Genomic DNA, 20192 nt, shown 5'->3' on the forward strand with positions numbered 1-20192 from the left:
CAGTAATGCACGAGGGTCCCTGTGCCTCTAACCTCGTGCATGCACGAGGGTCCCTGTGCCTCTAACCTCCCTGCCAATCCCTGGTGTGGTCCACTTTCTGCCTTCTTCATCACCTGCTTCCCTCATCATCTGCCTGGCCCTGTAGGCACATTTGTCGGCTCCCCCTGTGCCACATGCTTCTCCTGAAGCATCTCGGCTTGTGGAGGAAGGGTTAGGGCTAGAAGTTTGTGGTGCAACCAGGCAGGCAGCCGGAGCGGGGGAAGAGCCCATGGGGTCTAGAACAGGGCAGAGGCTGGACTCGCTGGAATGTAACTGCCCGTCCACTGGCTCCCCTCTCACTTCTGGACAATGTGGGGTGAACGGGCTCCTTCCCCGCCCCTCTCCTCCTGGCGGGGGCTGGGCGTGCTCACCTTGTTCTCCGTGGCGTGCTTCTCCTTCTCCACCTCGGTAAGGGTCAGCGCCAGGTCATCAGTGTCTCTTTTGAGGGAGGAGCATTTATCTTCCAGGTTCCTCTTCTTGGCAACCAGTTCAGAATTCATCCCCCCCTCCTCTTCCAGCCTCTCGTTTAGCCCCTTCACTTTGGCCTCCAGCTGAATCTTCCTTTTGATGAGCCCCTCGCACCGTTCCTCGACATCCATCAGGCTTTCTGTTTCCTGAAAGAACCAGATCGTGATGTCTTTTAAAAAATTGAATTTATTGGAGTATAGTTGATTTACGGTGTCATGTGAGTGTCTGCTCTACGGCAAAGTGATTCAGTTATACATGTATATTCTTTTTCATATTCTTTTCCATTATGGTTTATTACCGGATATTGAATATAGTTGCCTGTGCTCTACAGTAGCGTCTTGTTGTTTACAGATTGTTATTTTTGGATCAGCCTCTTGACCAACCCCAGAAGGGAAGGGCTTTGCCCTCCAAAAGGCCATTATCCGGACCCAAGTCAAGGAGTGAGTCATGGCCACACACACACTTGCACATACGTATCATCCAAGTCCTTTTTTTATTAACCACTAAGGATGTCATCTACTGAATAGAAAATCACCTAAGCTAATCTCAAGCAAAGGCGTTCATGGCATTCATAGAGCCTCTGCAAATTTGCCACATTTGGACCCCCAGCCATTTTACTCTTCCTTCTACCAGGAGTTGAAAAACAACTCATCTGCTCTGTGCTTTCACAAGCTAACTAATAGTTCCCAACCATGACTACCTTTTTAGACTCTCCACAGAAAAGTGCACCCTGTGTCTCCTCAGCCCTGCCTCCTCAAGCCACGGAACTGAAAACTCCAAATAGACAAAAATGAGTGATTGTGTCATCACTTAATACATACGTGTCCCAGAAGACTCTGTATTGAGTCTCTTGGAGTGGCCAGGGTTAGCTAATTATGCTCTTAAACGTAATGGGACTGTGTCTTCTCCTACCAGAGTATTGTAAGAACTGGACACACATTTCGAGGTAAAGGATGAAAAGAGTCTGGCGGGAATAGCCTCTGTGTTTGTTGAACGTGGGCTGTGTGCTGGCATTGTACAAGCACGAACTCTCCTGATCTTCCCAACAACCCTGCGAGGTGGCTACTCTTGCTGTGCCCATTTTACAGAAAACTGAGGCACAAAAAGGATGTCACCTGCCGAAGATCACACAGCTCCCAAGTGGGGGATCTGGGATGTAAACCAAGAGATCTGATTCCAAAACTTGTTCTGCCCGCTGTGCTTGGGAAAGGGTTCCTAACAGCTGCATGTACTGACTGGGAAAGTGAAAAGGGGAGCAGTAAAATGTTGGGGGTTTATTAAAAAGGGCAAACGATAAATGTCTTAACTCTGTGAAAAGAGACCATTATGCTGCCAGAGTGTTACCTACTCGTTGTATGGTTTCATTTTCCCTATTTCTTTGATAAAAAATGCATATCTTTAAAGCATTTTTATTTTATTTTATATTTGTTGTAAAGGAAATGAACAGTAATTTATGAATTACGTATATATAAAGCATTTTTAGAGTATAATTATTTTCTTGAAAATCACATATAGAAAGTTACTCTTTCTACATTGAATTGAATGATTTAATTTTAAATATTTATTTATTTATTGCCGCGCTGTGCGGCTTGCAGGATCGCAGTTCCCTGACCAGTGATTGAACCCAGGCCACGGCAGTGAAAGCCCGGAATCCTAACCACTAGGCAACCAGGGAACTTCCAGTGATGTCTTTTTATTTACAGTTTTTAAAAAGACCTGGTGCATTCCTGACAGCTTTTTATTCTGATGACAGACACATCCCCCTCATGCCCACAGCAAAATACATCTTGCTCCGCTATGGAAGACAGGGAGAAATCAGAGTGAGCAGAAATTCACTTTGCAGATGTGTTTTCCAGGGTGATCTGAGGGCTGGCCTCCTTCCCTGGCAGGGTAGTCATGCAATACGCTGTAGGCCCACTGAGTGGCACTACTGTCTCTTGAATAGACACTGGTGGGGCCTCCTGGTCTCAGGGAGATCCTTACAGACTGGACGTGCAGCTGGAGGTCATTATTTTCCTGCCACAGGGACACCATTTTCTCCTGCAGTTCCTTCCGATGAGCCTCAGCTGTGGCCAGTTCTTCGTTGGCTCTCAGATTCTTCCTTCATGGTGGCCATCTCCTTCTCGGCCTCTGCACTCTTCAGCAGGGGCTTGATCTTGAAGAACAGGTTCATCCAGGGCCAGTGCTTGACGTTCATAAAAGATCAGATGTTGTGCTGGATGCAGCAGATGGAGTCCCTGTGCATCGTTAGGACTGGGGTTAATGGGCCATAGCAAGGCCCAGTCTCCACTCACCTGCCCCCCAGGCCCCATGACCTTCACCTTTCCCGTCCAGGTGGGAAGGAGGTACAGCCAAGCTGTGCAGATCCTATGGACTCCAGAGTCCCTTCTGCAAATGAAAAGCAGAGGAAACAGCACATGCAAATCTGGGAGGTGAGCGAGGGTCCAGGGCCACTGAGGGTCTCCCATCTACCTGGCCTCCACCCCCACTACCCTACTGAAAATGCTCAGCATAAGGTTGTCAGTGGCCTCCAATTACAATGTGATGAGCTTCTTTCATTCCTGTTTTATTGGGTCTTTCTCCCACATTTGAGTTAACTCTCACCTTTTTTTTTATGAATTTTTATTGGAATATAGTTGATTTACAATGTTGTGTTAGTTTCTGCTGTATAGCAAAGTGAATCAGTTATGCATATACATATATCCACTCTTTTTTAGATTCTTTTCCCATATAGGTCATTACAGAGTACTGAGTAGAGTTCCCCATGCTATATAGTAGGTTCTTATTAGTTATCTATTTTATAATATATAGTAGTGTGTATATGTCAATCCCAATCCTTTTGCCCTTGATTCCCTGATAAGACAGTTTTCCTGTTTCGCTGTGTTTTGCCATATGGGCTCCTGCTTCCTGCTGAAGTGTTGGTGTCCACCTAGGACCTGTCTCCAGCCCACTGGTCACCTCCCAGACTCTTGCCTTTCTAGGACTGATCTTTTTTCCGAACTTAGACTGTAGCCTACGTCCCAGTGACACAGACACTGTTTCCTAATCTTCATCCTCCACAGCTTCATATCGAACTCACGTGAACCTGAAAACTTGCTTTTCTTTCCATTAAACTGGTCCCTTCTCTGAGATTTTTTTCGTTTCCATGCTGGCTTCCTTTCCCTTCACCGGGACAGATGCCCGGGAGGTATTCTTGACTAATATGTAATGGTGGCGTGTTATGGCGATGACAACGGTAGAGCTGTATGGGATGTTGGGGAATCGGGACAAGGTGCTTCCATCAAATTCCCCTCTCCCTGACATTCCCACACAGGACCAGCCATCAGAGCTGCTGTTCCTCCTGTTGAATTACTGAAGGCCTAAGGCCCTTCAAGCTTTCTTCAGTGCCTCCCCTCCTCTCCCCCATGATCTGTTTCCTAATTCAGGTCCTTGTCATCTTTTATTTGGACTTCTGTTACAGCCTGGTCTTGGCCCCTCTTGTGCTCTCAGGCCTGCTCTTCTTGTAGCTGCCAGAGCAACCTCTCAGTGTGTGTGTGTGTGTGTGTGTGTGTGTGTGTGTGTGTGTGTGTGTGTGTGTTTGGCCGTGCAGCACACGGGACCTTAGTTCCCCGACCAGGGATCGAACCTATGGTCCCTGCAGTGGAAGTGCGGAGTCTTAACCACTGGACCACCAGGGAAGTCCCCCAGAGTGACTGCTCTGAGCTATAAACCTGATCCTCTCACTCGTCTCCTCCATGGCTTCTCATCAACTAGAAGATTTAACCTGGGCTCTTTAATGTGGCATGTGGGGACCTCCACGCCTCGCCCCAGGCATGTGACCTGCTTGTCGGTCTCCTTCCCCCCAGGCCACCTTTTCTCAGGCCATGCAAAGCCTCCTTCAGAAAGTTCTTTCTTGCTGACCCCTTCACGCCAACCCCAACGAGTCCCCCCCGCCCCGAATATAATTGACATTGCGCTTGCCATAGGCATTAAAGCTAGCCACGCACGTGTCTGCTTTCTGCTCCTCTACGGGTTCCTGGAGGCCAGGGCTCATTTCTGCATCCCCAGTGCCAAGCAGAGGCCCCAGCGCAGAACTGCAGCTCAGTAAATGTGGGTTAAAGGGGTGACCGAGTAAATTAATATCCCCAGACAAGAGCAGGAAGCCATAGTCAGCTCCAAGGAAGAGGGCGGGGAGGTGAGGGTCTGCGTCACCTCCTCTTCATAATTTTTTTTTTTTTTGGGTACGCGGGCCTCTCACTGTTGTGGCCTCTCCCGTTGCGGAGCACAGGCTCCGGACGCGCAGGCTCAGCGGCCATGCCGCTTGGCGGCATGTGGGATCTTCCCGGACCGGGGCACGAACCCGTGTCCCCTGCATTGGCAGGCGGACTCTCAACCACTGCGCCACCAGGGAAGCCCCCACTCTTATATATTTTGGTCTGCCTCTTTAATCATGAGCTGACAGAGTTTATTTAAATTCACCTACAACTATTGTTGTAGTGCTATCTACCAGCATTTAAAAAACATTGAGGTGTAATTGGCATGTAACATTTTACTAGTTTCAGCTGTACAACGTATTGATTCGATATTTGTATATATTGTGAGATGATCACCAAAATAAGTCTGGTTAACCTCCGCCCGTCCACATACATAGTTACAATTGTTTTGTTCCTGTAATGGGACCTGTTTCAAATGCTTTACGTGTACTGGCTTATTTAATCCTCACAACAGCCCTCTAAGGCGGGTTAAATGTGTTAATATTTACAAAATGAGTCAACACTTTATAAGCGCTCACTCAATAAATAAATGAATTAATAACTAAGCAAATGCCTAAAGAAAATGCCATTTTAATCCTCCTTTTATAGACCAGAAAGCTGAAGGACTCAGCTGTGGTCCCTTGGGCAGTAGTAGGTGGAGCTGGGATCTTTTCTTTGATCATCTAATTCCTCTGCTCTCCTGTAACATTGCTGAAGCAGGACCTTGATGCCAGAAGCCCAGCCTTTGGGATTCAACAGCTTGGCTGGTGAGAGAGCTGCCTCGTAGCCACAGTCTGTGTGATGGTTTGTTCTTTCCTTTGTGACAAATGGCCCTGAAACTCCGCCATATCTGTGCATCCAGGATTGTTGATGGTTAAAGGTCTGCTGTACCACATGGTGTTCTATGTCTATATATCTGGTCTCTGACTCTCAGTTTTCTCATTTATAAAATAGAGATGATTATGCTTTTCTTGCAGTGAACTGCTGTAAACAGTAGAGATAACATAATAATGGGACTGCATTAGGCTCAGAAAACAGTTGTTATTGATGCTGTTTTTATTATAGAACACCTAAGCTGATTATTTGCCAAATATAGTGGCTCTTCACTTTGGGGGGAAAGGTTTTTAAGAATCTTATGAAAGGTATGGATTTAATGTACCTATATAGGTACATAACATTTTGGATATAATTTCGTAGTAGGGATGCCAGATAACATATGCCCAGGATGCCCAGTTGCATTTGAATTTCAGAGAAACAGTAAATACTGTTATTTATATATAACATATATAACAGTATATCCCAAATATTGCACGGGTCATATTTATACTAAGAAATTTTTCATTGTCTCATCTGAAATTCGAATTTAATGGGGCGTCTCGTGGTTTTAATTTGCTAAATCTGGCAGCCCTGTTTCATAGACTGAGAAGTGATAAAGGCTATCATGATCCTGTCCCCAGGGAAACGCACACGCGCGTGCACACAGACACGTGTGCACCCATACCCACACCCACAGAACTTTGCATACATTTCAGGGAGTCCTGCTCTGAGGGATTCTCACTCACCAGGAGTCTGGGGAATCAGACATCGCACAAAGTGAGGACGGGTGCTTCTTAAATTGGCCATCAATTTGTTTAAATTTTCCTGGGACACAAACCAGAAGAAGCACATTTACCTTAGCAAACGCCGTTGCACTGGGCAGAAATACAACCGAATGTGGAAGTTGCCAAAAAACAAACCCTGAACACAGCGGACATGGTCTGGAAAGAGGAGCCCTTCCTCTTCCCGCCCTTCTCGCTCACCCTGGCGTCGCCTGGAGACGGACACAGAGGGCGTGTCCGGTGAGTCCTGAGGACATAGTGGTGGCCTTTCCTACCCACCTGCCCCACCAGTTTTATTGAGATGTAACTGACATAGAACACTGTATATGTTTAAGGTGTACAACATAATGATTTGATATATGTATATATTGCAGAATGATCACAGCATTAAGTCTACTTAACATCTATCCCTTCACTTACAGTTTTTTTTCTTATGATGAGAGCTTTTAAGCTCTACTCTCTTAGCAACTTTCAAATATACAGCACAGTGTAATTAACTACAGTTACCATGCTGTACGTTACAATCACAGAACTTATTTATGTCATAACTGGAAATTTGTACCTTTTAACCCCTTTCACCCAGTTCTCCCACCTCTCACCCGCCACCTCTGGCAACCACAGATCTGATCTCTGTTTCTATGAATTTGGTTTTTTAAGATTCCACATATACATGAGATTATACAGGATCTGTCTTTCTGTGTCTATTTCACATAGCATAATGCCCTCAAGGTCCATTGTTGCCAATGGCAAAATTTCATTCTTTTCTATGGCTGAATAATATTCCATTATATATGACCTTTTCTTTATCCATTTATCCATCAATGGACACTTAGATCATTTCCATGTCTTGGCTATTCTAAATAATGCTGCAATGCACATGGGGGTATCTCTTTGGGATAGTCATTTCATTTCCTTTGGGTATATACCCAGAAGTGGAGTTGCTGGATCATATGGTAGTTCTATTTTTAATTTTTAAAGGAATCTCCATACTGTTTTCTGTAGTGGCTTCACAAATTTACATCTCCACTAACAGTGCACCGTTTTGTCAGTGGTGGCCTTTCTAGACCACTTCCTCCAAACCCTGAAGTGAGAGTTTGGTTTTCTTTTGACATAGGAGAGCTGAGCGTTTCTTGGTTTGTTCATTTCTGTATTCTGCTTCTTAAAATTCCTCCAAACTACTCAGATTTGGGAACACTGATTTTTATCACTGTGGGAACAGAGTGGGGTGGGATATGGGTGGCATTTAACTGGGAGTATAATTTAGACTCTCTGTATCCAAGGAGAATCTTTTCCTTTAGACATCAGACATGAAATCCAACTGAATAGTTGGCAAGATTGAGATGTTCCTCTTGGTGAGTGTGGTTTCTTTCATGAGTGTCCCTTTTAAAAATTCTTGAGTCCCTGTTTATCTCTTCATGAGGAAGTAACTGAAAGTAATAACAACTGAAGTTTCTCAGAATATTCTACAAGTCCGTTTTTTTCTTGTCTAGAAGGAACAGCCAGCTTAATGAGGCATCAGTGATATTGGGTCTACTTTTTCTGAATGGCTCAATTTCAGATTTATCTTCTGATATGTAATCAAGATTCAGCCCTTGGGGAAATTTCATGTCTCATTTCCCCCACCCTCCTCTCACTCCACCCTTTTGTCCCCAGGGTCTAGCATGACCATGTGTTTGGGGGGGGAGGAGAGGCAGGAGAGCCACTTCCCCAGGTTCATGCCTACACAGGAACTTATGTTTAGAGTCCTGGCATCATTGCTAAGTCAGGTTATGCAATACAGTTATAGAGATGCCCTAATTAGATTTGAAGACGATGGTGTTCATCATTCAAGTTTAAAGTTATGCCCATGTTTATATTATACTGCCCAATACACTAGACATTAATTGTAAAAAATTATCTAATGAATGATTATATTGCATGAATTAAAAGCATTAATTTGTTAAATTAATGCATTTAAAATAGTCCATAATTTTTAAACCTTATTCTGGAAATTACTTTAAAAATATATAGGTAATCTGAACAAGTGATACTGGCTTGTGCAGCCATTTGGGAAAATGGTCTGGAAGTTCCTCCAAAAGTTAAACATAGAGTTACCATATGATTCAGTCGTTCCATCCCTAGGTATGTACCCCAAAGCATTAACAATGTCCACATAGAAACCTCTATAAAAAGTTCATAGCAGCATTATTCATAGTACCCAAAAGTAGGGAAAACATAAAGGTCCCTCAACTGATGAGTGGATAGACAAAACTGTGTTAAGATCCACGCAGTGGAATATTATTCACCTATAAAAAGAAATGAATTGCTGACACTTGCCGCAACGTGGACACCTGAAGAACGTTAAGCTAAGTGAAAGAAGCCAGACACAAAAGACCATACAGTGTATGATTCCACTTACATGAAACATCCAGCATGGGCAAATTCGTAGAGACAGAAAGTAGTTTGGCAACTGCCACAAGCTGGGAAGGAGGCAGGTGGAAAGTGACTGCTAAAGGGTTACTGGTGTGATGAAAATGTTCTGCAATTACGTAGTGGTAATGGTTGCACAACCCATAAATATACCAAAAACCGCTGAATTTTTTTTTTGATAAATTTATTTATTTATTTTATTTTTGGCTGTGTTGGGTCTTCGTTGCTGTGCACGGGCTTTCACTAGCTGTGGTGAGCGGGGGCTACTCTTCATGGTGGTGCGTGGGCTTCTCATTGCGGTGGCTTCTCTTCTTGCGGAGCACGGGCTCTAGAGCGCAGGCTCAGTAGCTGTGGCGCAGGGGCTTAGTTGCTCCGCGGCATGTGGGATTTTCCCGGACCAGGGTTCAAACCCGTGTTCCCTGCATTGGCAGGCGGATTCTTAACCACTGCGCCACCAGGGAAGTCCCACCACTGAATTTTTTAAAGGGTGAATTTTATGCTATATGAATTATATCTCAGTAAAAAAAAAACCTATTAAAGAATGTGGTATTGGCTATTGTGTCCACTGGGAGGCCCTGTTCACCCCCGTAGAACCTAATCTCTTTAAAAAATTTTTTTTTCGACTTAAAAACATTAATTTATTTTTTATTGAATGAAAATTTCTTTAAATTCTACAGTGCTTTACAATTTTCACAAGTTTCACAACATGATTTCATATAATCTCATAATAACCTTTTTTCCCTCCCACCCTTGTATTGCCCCTCCCCCTTCCCTCTTCCCACTGGTAACCACTAGTTTGTTCTCTGTATCTGTGAGTCTGCTTCTTATTTGTTTTATTCACCAGTTGGTTATACTTTTAAGATTCCACATATAAGTGATATCACAGAGTATTTATCTTTCTCTGTCTGACTTATTTCACTTAGCATAATGCCCTCCAAGTCCATCCATGTTGCTGCAAATGGCAAAATTTCATTCTTTTCTATGGCTGAGTAATATTCCATTTTATATATATATATCACATCTTCTTTATCCATTTATCTGGTGATGGACACTTAGGTTGCTTCCATACCTTGGCAATTGTAAATAATGCTGCTATGAATATTGGAGTGCATGTATCTTTTCCAATTAGTGTTTTTGTTTTTTTTGGATATATACCCAGAATATTGGAGTGCATGTATCTTTTCCAATTAGTGTTTTGTTTTTTTTGGAGAGATATATATATATATTTTGGATATATACCCAGTGTTTTTGTTGTTTTGGGTCATATGGTTAGAGCTTGATCTCTTAAGGAAGAGGAAGAATAGAAGTAGGAGAAAGAAAAACAGAGATCAGAGACAGACAAATAAATCAAGCTCAACCTGAAGCTCATGTCCAGCTACTGGTTCTTCATGAGTTATGAGTAATTACACAGAGTTTCCACAGGGAGAATTAAAAAAAAATTTCACCTGCTTCTGCACCAGCATAGTTGGAAAAAAGGAAGGACAGCAGCTTCAGCGAAGACTTCTGGTACAGGCCGACCGCCGTCTCGTTCAGGGGTTCCTTGTTCTGGTCCAGCCACCCGGCAGTGTTGTAGTCCACAGTGCCTGCGTAGTGGATCAGGGAGAAGTGGGCCTCAGCCTTGCCTTTGGCAGGCTTGGGCTTCTGGAAGTTGTTGGACTTGCCCAAGTGCTGGTCATACAGCTTGTTCTTGAAGGAGGTGTCTGTGGCCTTGGGGAACATGCACTCCTCTTCCAGGATGGAGAAGATGCCCATAGGCTGGAAGGAGGATAACAGATTATCCTCAGCATTTACTAGTACATCCCAATGACTCCATCATCTGTAGGAGTCGAGGACAACTTCTTTGGTGCTGTCACTCTGTTACTAGGAACACTGGGATGTAAGTACTGTGAGAACAAGGCTGTTGGTCTGTTTGGTGCAATGACAGAACAGTGCTCGACATATGGTAGGTGCTAATTTAGTATTTGTTGAACAAAAGAGCATGGAATGAAATTGCATGTATATAAATGTAGCTCATTGTGAGGTAATAGAAAATATATATATTGGTCTCTGTCCCTGTTTCCTGGCAAAGAGCTTCTGAAGCCTTTGTAATTTTCCTTAGTGATAAGGGTACTAGGGGCATCTGTTGTTCTGTTGAGGTGACTCTGGGTGCGCTCCTGGATGGGGGCTGGTCACCAGAAAGACCAAGCCATGATTAGAAGCTTGGGATTTTCAGTCCTCTCCCCGCATCCTCCAGAGAGGGGAGAGGGGCTGGAAATGGAGTTAATGATCGATCGTGCCTACATGGGAAGCCTCCATAAAATCCCAATCGTAGGTGGTTCTGAGAGCTTCCGGGTTGGAGAACACATCCACACACCGATAGGGTGACACACGCCAGCCCGATGGGAATGGAAGCTCCTGCACTTGGGACCCTCCCTTGCCCCCTGTATCTCTTCATCTGGCTGTTCATCTGTATCCTTTATCATATCCTTTAATAAACTGGTAAACGTGAGTAAGCGTTTTCCTGAATTCTGTGAGCCCCTTTAGCAAATTCATTAAACCTGAGGACGGGGTTGTGGGACCGTTCGATTTGTAGCCCAGTAGGTCAGAGGTTGTAGGGCACCAGGGACCTACTGCTTGCACTTGGCATCTCTGGGTAGATAGTGTCCGAATTGACTTAAACTGTAGGACACCCAGCTGGTGTTGCAGAGAATTGCTTGTCGTTGTGAGGAAAAACCTCCACACATTTGGTGACCAGAAGTATCGAAAACGAGGCGTCTATGTGAGTGGTAAAGGAAGTTCACAGGAAAGAAACACGCAGTAGGAAAGAACTGGGTTTTTCCCTACGTAGGAAGGAAAAAAGCTGAGTTTTCCCCAACTTACTCACTTTTAGCAATAGATTTACCAAAAATGTAAAGTTGGATACTTAGACATAAAATCACATGAGTAATAGTTTAAGCAATAAAATCTGGGTTTCTCAGTAGCCAGCTTAGGAAGATAGGCTTCCAACATGACCAGTGCTCAAAATGTGATGGGAATTCCTTTTTAAAAATGTATGTCATCTTTTTTTTTTTGGCTGCGTTGGGTCTTCGTTGCTGCGCATGGGCTTTCTCTAGTTGCGGCGAGCGGGGGCTGCTCTTTGTGGCCGTGCGTGGGCTTCTCTTGTTGTGGGGCATGGGCTCGAGGCACGCGGGCTTCTGTAGTTGTGACACACGGGCTCTAGAGCGCAGGCTCAGTAGTTGTGGCGCACGGGCTTAGTTGCTTCGCCGCATGTGGGATCTTCCCGGACCAGGGCTTGAGCCCGTGTCCCCTGCGTTGGCAGGTGGATTCTTAACCACTGCGCCACCAGGGAAGCCCTTGCTTTTTTCATAGTAACATTCCTCCAGGAAGCCCACTGCTCCATGGTCCTCCTCCTGGGGTCTTTGGACAAGTCAGGTATGTATGAAATGCCCAGTCACCCCTGGGCTCCATGCACATTCTCAGGGGTAACTGAGCCCTGGAATCTTAATCACCCACACACCTCTTTAAGTGTCTGAACAGATTCTGTGTGCTTTCCAAACATTTACCCTTTCTGCACAGGGAATTCAGCTACCTGAAGGCTCAGAGCCTGGGGGAGTGGGTTTAGGGGAGCCAATCCATTAGCAGAAAAGAGTTAGAGCAAAGAGGTGGTCGTCCGACCAAGGCGGAGCTGTCCCTGGAGAGCAGAGTTTCTCTACCTTCTCGAGGAGCTCCATGCAGGCGGCCAGGTCCATCCCGAAGTCGATGAACTCCCACTCGATGCCCTCCTTCTTGTCCTCCTCCTGCTCCAGCACGAACATGTGGTGGTTGAAGAACTGCTGCAGCTTCTCGTTGGTGACGTTGATGCACAGCTGCTCCAGGCTGTTGAACTGGGTATTTCGAATACCAAAGAGTTGGAGTGAGTTTGGAAAATCCAGTGGAGACTCAGCAAAGCAGACACAAAGCGGAAGGGTGCTTTGAGGGCTTGTCATTGATGCAAACAACTCGTGTCAAAGATCTCAAAGCCAGTGATGTCCAAGACCCCAGTGAAGTACTGCCTGGGTTGCTTGGTGTCCAGCTGCTGGTTGATGTGGGTGACCATCCACAGGAACATCTTCTCGTAGACGGCTTTGGCCAGAGCGCCCACCGAATTGGTCACCTTGAAAAAACGAACATCCACTCAACCCTCAAATGAATGTTTTTATGATTGTATTAAGTTGAAACAGACAAAGTTCACATCTTGAAAGTCAAGAGCAGCTGGAGATTGGCAATTTCATATATTTCAGTCTAATATTACATCTATCTTGAGACATCTGCTCCGTTCCGTGAGGTCTATCCCATTTACAAAGATCGTTTTCTCCCAACCTTGGTTATAACACGTGACTCTAGCCCCGGCCACACCTAATTGAACCAGAGGTGGACATTTGGTCCAAGTTGGGCTAAACAGAGTGTCTCTCCTGAGAATTTGGAATTGGGATCAAAAGATGCTGGTCTCAGTCTCAGGGTGAGGCTGGAACCACGGAGATGTAAACTTGGGAGTTCTGGGGTGGCCGCGGGCAGGAGAGGTTCCTAGAACACTAGGTGTTCTCCACCTAGTGAGAACACAACAGAGCAGGAGAGAGAAGACAGCCTGGAGCTGTCTTGCCAGAGAGGCTGCCTGGCTCTGGAGGGCTCTTCACTTCCTGGCTGCAGACCCTCATGGCACCCAAGGCACTCCTTGAGTTACCCCTGAGGCCTAAGAATGAATTCCCCCTTCATGGTGAGGCCAGCTTCATACGTGTTTCTGATTCCTGCAACCGAAAGAACTTTAGGTTGGTGGTTAAAATAGCAAAATGCATGAGTCATTCGGATTCAGAGCATCTCCATTACCTGCTGGACATTTTGCCCTTTAGTGACATATTCGTTCCCAACCTTCACCCTTGGACAGCACAGGCCTTTCAGCATTTCTGCAGAATTCAGACCCATCAGGTACCCAGCTTTGTCAGCCCCTGAAGGAGGAGGAGAAATGGTGTCACACAGACAGCAGCTGCTAAAACAGCCAATTAGGCCCTGGGTCCTCCTAGAAGTATTTTCTAGAATCCTTTTGGATGTTTTTATGTTTTCCTACACGCCCCGGGCCTGGACTTGACTAATGGAATTTCGACCCCATAATCCAGGGTCCTGGGTTTTCGAGAACTTTCACTTTGCCTTCTAGATACAATCTTTAGAAATAGGTTGATCTTGACTTCCTGATATTTAAATTTCATTAAAAAACATATTGTTATGTAGTGTTGTTGGAGTCTGATAATACAGCAACATGGTATATGAGTAAAGGAAGTACCATTTGGACAGTTAATATAAGTTCAGCACCTTCCTAATTTCTGCAAAGTGCCCTGCTAATAGCTGAGAGAGAAGTACGAAACCTTCACCCCACCTGCAAGTATTTGGAGATGGTCAAGCTCAGTTGAATATGGGCAATTTCATATAGTTCACTAGGAGTTCAGTTGACTTTGGGATGCACTGGGCTGCCTGCATTGAGCTCATAGAAAAGGTAAAGAAATGCTGCTTCCCAAGGATAGCTCCTCCTTGGTTGGGACCGTCGCCTCATTGCTGGTTCGGGAGCCAAGATAATAAAAATCCAGGGCAGTGTTTGTGAAGGACTTAGTAAGAGACCAGTTGTGTGCTTCACTCTTTGCTCAAACCATCCCTTCTTCCTACTTTGCCCATTTACCATTATTCTTCTGGTTGCTTAAACTTGGAAGCTTGGGGTGGTCCATCCTTCTTTTTCACCCCTGACATGCAGTGTTGAGAGAGGCATCTAAGTCCTGCTCATTTCACCTTAAAAATAGCTTGCATCTCTATGGTTTCTAAGACTGTAGAATAGTAAAGTTCAAATTTAGACTGTAGAATAGTAAAGTTCAAATTTAGGCTTTGCTCCTTTATGCCTCAGTCTTGCCATCTGTCAACTGGGGGACAGTGACAGTACTTATGTTACTGGGTGGCTGTGGAGCAGTCCTGGTATACAGTAAGCACTCAGCAAACACTGACTTGGGTCGGTAACATCATCAGAGGAGCTCAGGCCCCGGTTACAGCCACCGTTTTCCCCTTTGCCAGGCTCTTTCTGCTTCTCAACACTGCACACGTGGCTGCCAGGGCTGGAAGAGGGTGTGGGACCAGGGCTGGAAGAGGGTGTGGGACCTTGCCGTGATACGTATCCATATGGTCCACCTGCGCTGAGGAGCCTGAGGCATTTTTTTCCTACATTCCACATTCTGGGTGAGCATGACTACAGATGGATTGATTCCAGGCTGTCACACATACCCCGCTGCTGCTTGGAGTGTCAGCGGCTTCTGGTGTCTATCACATACATTCTAAACCATTTATCCTGGCAGTCAAGGCCTTTCCAAACTGAGGCCAAAATAATCGCTTTTTAACTCCCATCTCTTACAAATCCACTACACATATCGTCTTCTATAGCCAAAGTGGACCACTCTCTGCTTCTCTGTCCCCATCACATCCCTTCCTTAGCCCCCTTGCTCATCATTTCTTCTGCTTAGACTGCCTGCCCCCCCACCTTTTAGGATCCTACCCATCTTTCAAAGTCCAAGTCAATGACCCCACCTCCCTCAGGAAGCCTTCCCTGACTACCCCAATCAGAAGGGCTCCCTGCTCTGAACACGTTGAATTTTTCTCCTGTTACTTCCCGTGCACCATTGGGAGGACGATGCACCCGTGGGTGTACATTTCCTGTATAATCCCCTTCACTTGAGTGTGGGTGGAACCTGTGAATGTAATGAGATATCACTCCCAGGATGAGGTTACTAATCAGTTGACTTTGAGTTAATAACAAGGGAGACCATCCTGGACAAACCTAAGCTGATCAGGAGAGCCTTTATGGACAGTGATAAAGTCGTGTATATTTTCCTGGCCTTTAACTCATGGCTATCGTTCCTTTTTATCAGCTGGGGTGCCAGACGCACTGCTTCATGCAGTGTGGGGATGTTATCAAAAGGTAGAATTATTAGGGATGAACCAGCCTTTGACTCTGGGAGCTTGTAAGATGAAGTGCTAGAGGCATGCGGCATGCAGGGTATATGGCGATGGGTCTGGCCGTCGGTCAGCCCCTACACTACCCTCTACTCTGTTTCCAGGCCTCTTTGGGATGAAGGCAGAGACAGGTGGTGAGAGTCATGGGGAGGAAGATTTGTTCACCAGTCCTTGGTTCAGGGTCAGTTCAACAGATGTAGGAGGCGGAAGAGACAGTGATAGGAGGGAGAAATTTATCTGCCACCTAAATGGGCAGCTAATTAATTCGTTAATTTAGGTTAATTAATTTATTAACCTGAATTAATGGCTGCCTAACCAAGGTTCTTATTTTAGGCTCAGTGAGTAGGACAATATTCTGGATATTAATAATGATATGTAAGCACAGAAAGAAAGTGAAATTCACTCAACCATCATAAATGTCCACCCTAAAATAACAGGTAAACTGACGGTGAGAGATACTGGACAGAGATTATTCACTTATGAGCTGATGCTCTTGTTTGCGAAGGAGTCTCCACTAAATGATTCCTTGACCAAGTGAATGGACTTCCCCAGCGCATGTTCAAAAAGCTTTGGACAACCCAAATTCAGTTTGTATGGTTTTCCAAGAGCAGCTCTTGAGATGAACACAAGGTTTATCTCCTGTGGCCCAGTCCACACGTGAACGCAGGGGGAGAGGCAAACCTCTGTCCCGTTCCCAGATGTGGTACCTTCGGTGCCATCTGGCTCTGCCTGCACTTCCCGCTGTTTCTGCTTGAATTTCATGTTCCCGTAGTGCATCATGGCGCCTGTGAGCTTGTAGATCCCAACTTCCTCCTCTGAGCTGAGGCCCAGGATGTCAGTGTCATTCTGGGAGTTAGAAAAAAAGGACAGCCATCACAGCAGGCCTCAGGGACCCAAATGCTGCTTTTCCCCGGCATTTTGTATAGCACGTGAGACAGCATTTACCCCAGTAAGTGGATGACAGGTGGGGTATGACAAGTGAGGGCTTAAAAACCGTGTCTTAATTGAACATGTTTGTGTGGGTGGGTGAAGATTATGGGAAGAAAATGTGAATAATCTGATTTTAATCCTTTCCCACTGTGCATAGATGTGGGCACTGTTTTCTGGATGAGAACACTGGGAAACATTGTGTGATGCTGGGAGGATGTACTTTCACGGGCCCCATACCAGAGCTTGCGAACTTTGCATTGCAACCCAGGAATTACAGTGTAGTTCAGCATGGAGATAATATAGCGCCGTAGACTATTAGAACTGGAAGGGAAGATATTTTTCAAATGAGAAAGGAGCTGGATAGGGGGCTAGGCCCTGAGAAATGGAATATTTCCTGCCACATCAGTAAACAAAGGATGTCACAGTCATCAGCGATTGCAGCCCTCCAACGATTGTGCCACCTAGCAGCCATCAGACGGCAGCCGCTCTCCCGGTGAGCCCTGAGGAAACTCAGGATGTGAAAACACGGGATACTGGCCCCAGATGGCTGAGGTGCATATCGAAGGAGTGATTTCGGTGAGCTCAGATGCTTGCATCTTCCCACACATAGGAAAGTGCTAAATTCCTTAACTTGGGATTGCTGGTTTTCTTTAACTAACAGTAACCTTTTGATGTTCAGACTACCTGCCCTTTGTGGCAAAACTTCTGTATAACCTGGCTCCCCCCTCACCTCCTCGGGGCACTTCTCTCAGGGTTACTTGAGATGCTGCCTCCTGAGCTTGGAAGTCCTAAAAATTCCCACCAAATAAAACATAACTCTCAACTTTTGGGTTGTGAATATTTTTTAAGTCGACAGCACCATCCCTATGTTATCTCATTAAGTCCCGTTGAGAACCTTATAGGTGTGCAGATTTTTTCCAAATTTCTGGGTGAAGAACTGAGGTTCTGAGGGACCTCCCTGCAGGGAGGATGTGATAAAAAGGGGATGGGAGCAGCGCTGGGTCACTTCAAAGCCTATAGCAGATGCTGATTTGATTTTATAACCTTTTGTTCTGCCACAATGGTTTTAAACTGGAAAATCCTTCTCTGGGGTATACATATGATTGTGTAGCAGGGTTTGCAGCCCAAGCCTAAGCAATGCCCAGGGGTGGAGTTGAAACATGTCTGGATGTGTCAGGTAAGCTGGTGGGACAGATCGTGGTATTGAAGCGTGAGGCACTCTTGGGGTGGCGCCCCCTTGTGGAGGAGGGAGAGTCCACGCCAGGAGCTGACAGAGAGGAGGAGAGATTCTGAGGCCCTGAATTGTATCCCATCCCAGCTGATGCATATCTGTGTCCTAGGAACGGGCGGCTGCGGGAAACTAGAGAAAGAACTTTCTTTCGCTAAGTGCTGAAAGGAAGCAGGTGAGAGCGCGACTGCGTGGGAGCCTTCTGGAGAACGCAGTCACTTGGAGGCAACAATCCCCCTCCATCTGGCCATAAACCATCACCCTGGAGAAGCTCCGTGGGAGGAAGGAGCAACAGAAGCCCTGACGGCAGGGATCTCTGGTGAGGACCTGAGATACTCTGGGGACTTTGAGAATTCCTTAGGAGGGCCTTTCGGGGGGTGGGGGAGGGTGGCTGGAGGCCTTGTATCCGTCACTAACCCTCCTCCCCAGCTGGTAAAGATTGGGGAAAGCTGGTTAAGAATATATAATAGCCAGACTAATGTAAAATGAAGTTTGTTTGACCATGAACATTTTCTCCTTGCCTTAAAACAATTAGCATCACCTGGAAATGTCACAGAATGAAGGCCAGGGAGCTGGGCCCTGGGCAGGAGCCCCTGGGGTGTTGGGCGAGACTGCTTTCCAAAAGCTTTTAGAGCTTCCGTGAGGGCAGAGCCAGCAGGGGTAGAGATTAATTGCACTGAGATGGGTGTATTTTAGTTAAAAATGCAAGTTCTGGGGTTGGGCAGATCTGGGTTCCGACTGTCGTTTACAAACTGTCTTCGAGCAAATTGTGTGTTTTTTTCCTAAGACTCAGCTTCTACCTTTATGAAACGGGGGTAACAGTGGTGCTGATGCCGGAGGTTTCGTTGAGGTAAAGCTCTTTGCTCAGTTCCCAGCGCGCGTAAGTGCTCAATGCACTTAGTTAATATTATAGTTATTGACCCTGGAGATACTCCCCAAAGCTAAAGGCCAGAGGCCTGACAGGTGTGTGAGCCCGAGGTGGCAGGTAGCCGGAGGAATGGAATGGCTGCTGCAGGGCGGGACTCTTTTTCTCCTGCGTTAGACTTTCCTGTATTTTCTAGATTTTCTTAATAGCCATGTAGATGGTTTTGCACCCTGAAACCTTCCAACAAAACCTTTAAAGGCCTTATCCATGCAAACATTTACTCTAAAAAGCTGGCGAGTGGAACTGAAGGCCTATTTTGGAGAACTTTCTGTATTCCCATTTCTGGAATCTTCTGAAATGGAACCAAGTGGGGGAGGGGTGTGATCTGTACTAATTCTCTGAGCTCTTGGGTCTAATCGCTGAGCATCCCTGCATCCCAGCTGCCTCCTGAGATCATGGGTACCTCTCGGTTCATAAATTCAACAATTCCTTACTTAAGTAAATAAACACACAAAATACATCAGTGGCCAACAGTTCCTCACTGTCGTCAACAGTGGCCACGGTGACCTCTCCTTGGCTCACAAAGGGGACATCAAAGGGGTAGGTTGAAATGAGAAGCAGGTCTGTGAAGCAGAAGGATCCCTTTAGCATCTTATGTACAACTGACTCTACGTTTTTTTCCAATGTGATCGATTTGGAAGATGAGAATGATAACCAAGGAACTTACCGATAAGTTCCGGCTTCTTGTTTGACATGATTTGGTAAAAAATATGATAGCTTCTCTCACGGGATAACTGAAATGTCACCCTGGATTTTTCTAAGAGATCTGAGGTAACAAAAAACGATGTGATTTTAGGGTCCCCAGGAGATGCCTCTGTGGCCAAGTCCAAGGTGCCAGATAGAGTGTTTGGACTCACAGGTTTCAATGTCTGCTGACGCCAGCTTTCCTGTGGCCCCAAAGTGAATGCGAATGAGCTTCCCCCGTCCAAAGACAGATTGAAAAACACAGCTATTTTCTTTATATGGTACTGTAGCCAGCTTCCGTTAGGTACTACTGAGGATGGGTGGGATGTGTCGGGTCACGGAGGAGGTGATGCCAGAAGCATGAGGTCTTTCCTCCTCTCTGTTTGCTTGGCATCTGGTCCCCACGCCGGCTCAGCTAAGACTCAGGTAGCTCTGCCCAAAGCACCTGGCCCTGTTCCTACAGCTCTGAGGATGCCTGCAGGCTCCCTCTCAAGTCTCTGTTCGGGACTACCTCACACCTGACTGTCTCCTTGGTCTTTATCCCGCTCAAACTCTTTATAACACCTTTGAACTGATAACCTGGTTGGACTATCTGACTTTTTTTTTGCCTCTGAATGTTACTTCTGAGATTTCTTGCCTCAGTTTTCCTTACTACTTACTACATGCAAACCTAGCTCCCA

The 20192-nt window shown here is 45.8% G+C and overlaps 1 protein-coding gene across 1 annotated transcript in view; it reads right to left on the bottom strand.

The window, feature by feature from the left end:
- The window catches only part of LOC309976156 (myosin-13-like), a gene marked incomplete at its 5' end in the record, with an annotated part of 43188 nt that overhangs the window by 15613 nt on the left and 7383 nt on the right, over window positions 1-20192 (bottom strand). The window contains 14 exon segments of the mRNA XM_082861634.1: window positions 411-653; window positions 2491-2602; window positions 2604-2710; window positions 2714-2760; window positions 6302-6380; window positions 6476-6549; window positions 10192-10501; window positions 12439-12609; window positions 12729-12878; window positions 13589-13707; window positions 16453-16591; window positions 19288-19391; window positions 19496-19594; window positions 19686-19749. Coding sequence (XP_082717760.1) covers window positions 411-653; window positions 2491-2602; window positions 2604-2710; window positions 2714-2760; window positions 6302-6380; window positions 6476-6549; window positions 10192-10501; window positions 12439-12609; window positions 12729-12878; window positions 13589-13707; window positions 16453-16591; window positions 19288-19391; window positions 19496-19594; window positions 19686-19749 — 1818 coding nt within the window.

Source organism: Leucopleurus acutus (genome assembly GCF_964270905.1).
Source record: "Leucopleurus acutus genome assembly, chromosome: 19".
Classification (NCBI taxonomy): domain Eukaryota; kingdom Metazoa; phylum Chordata; class Mammalia; order Artiodactyla; family Delphinidae; genus Leucopleurus; species Leucopleurus acutus.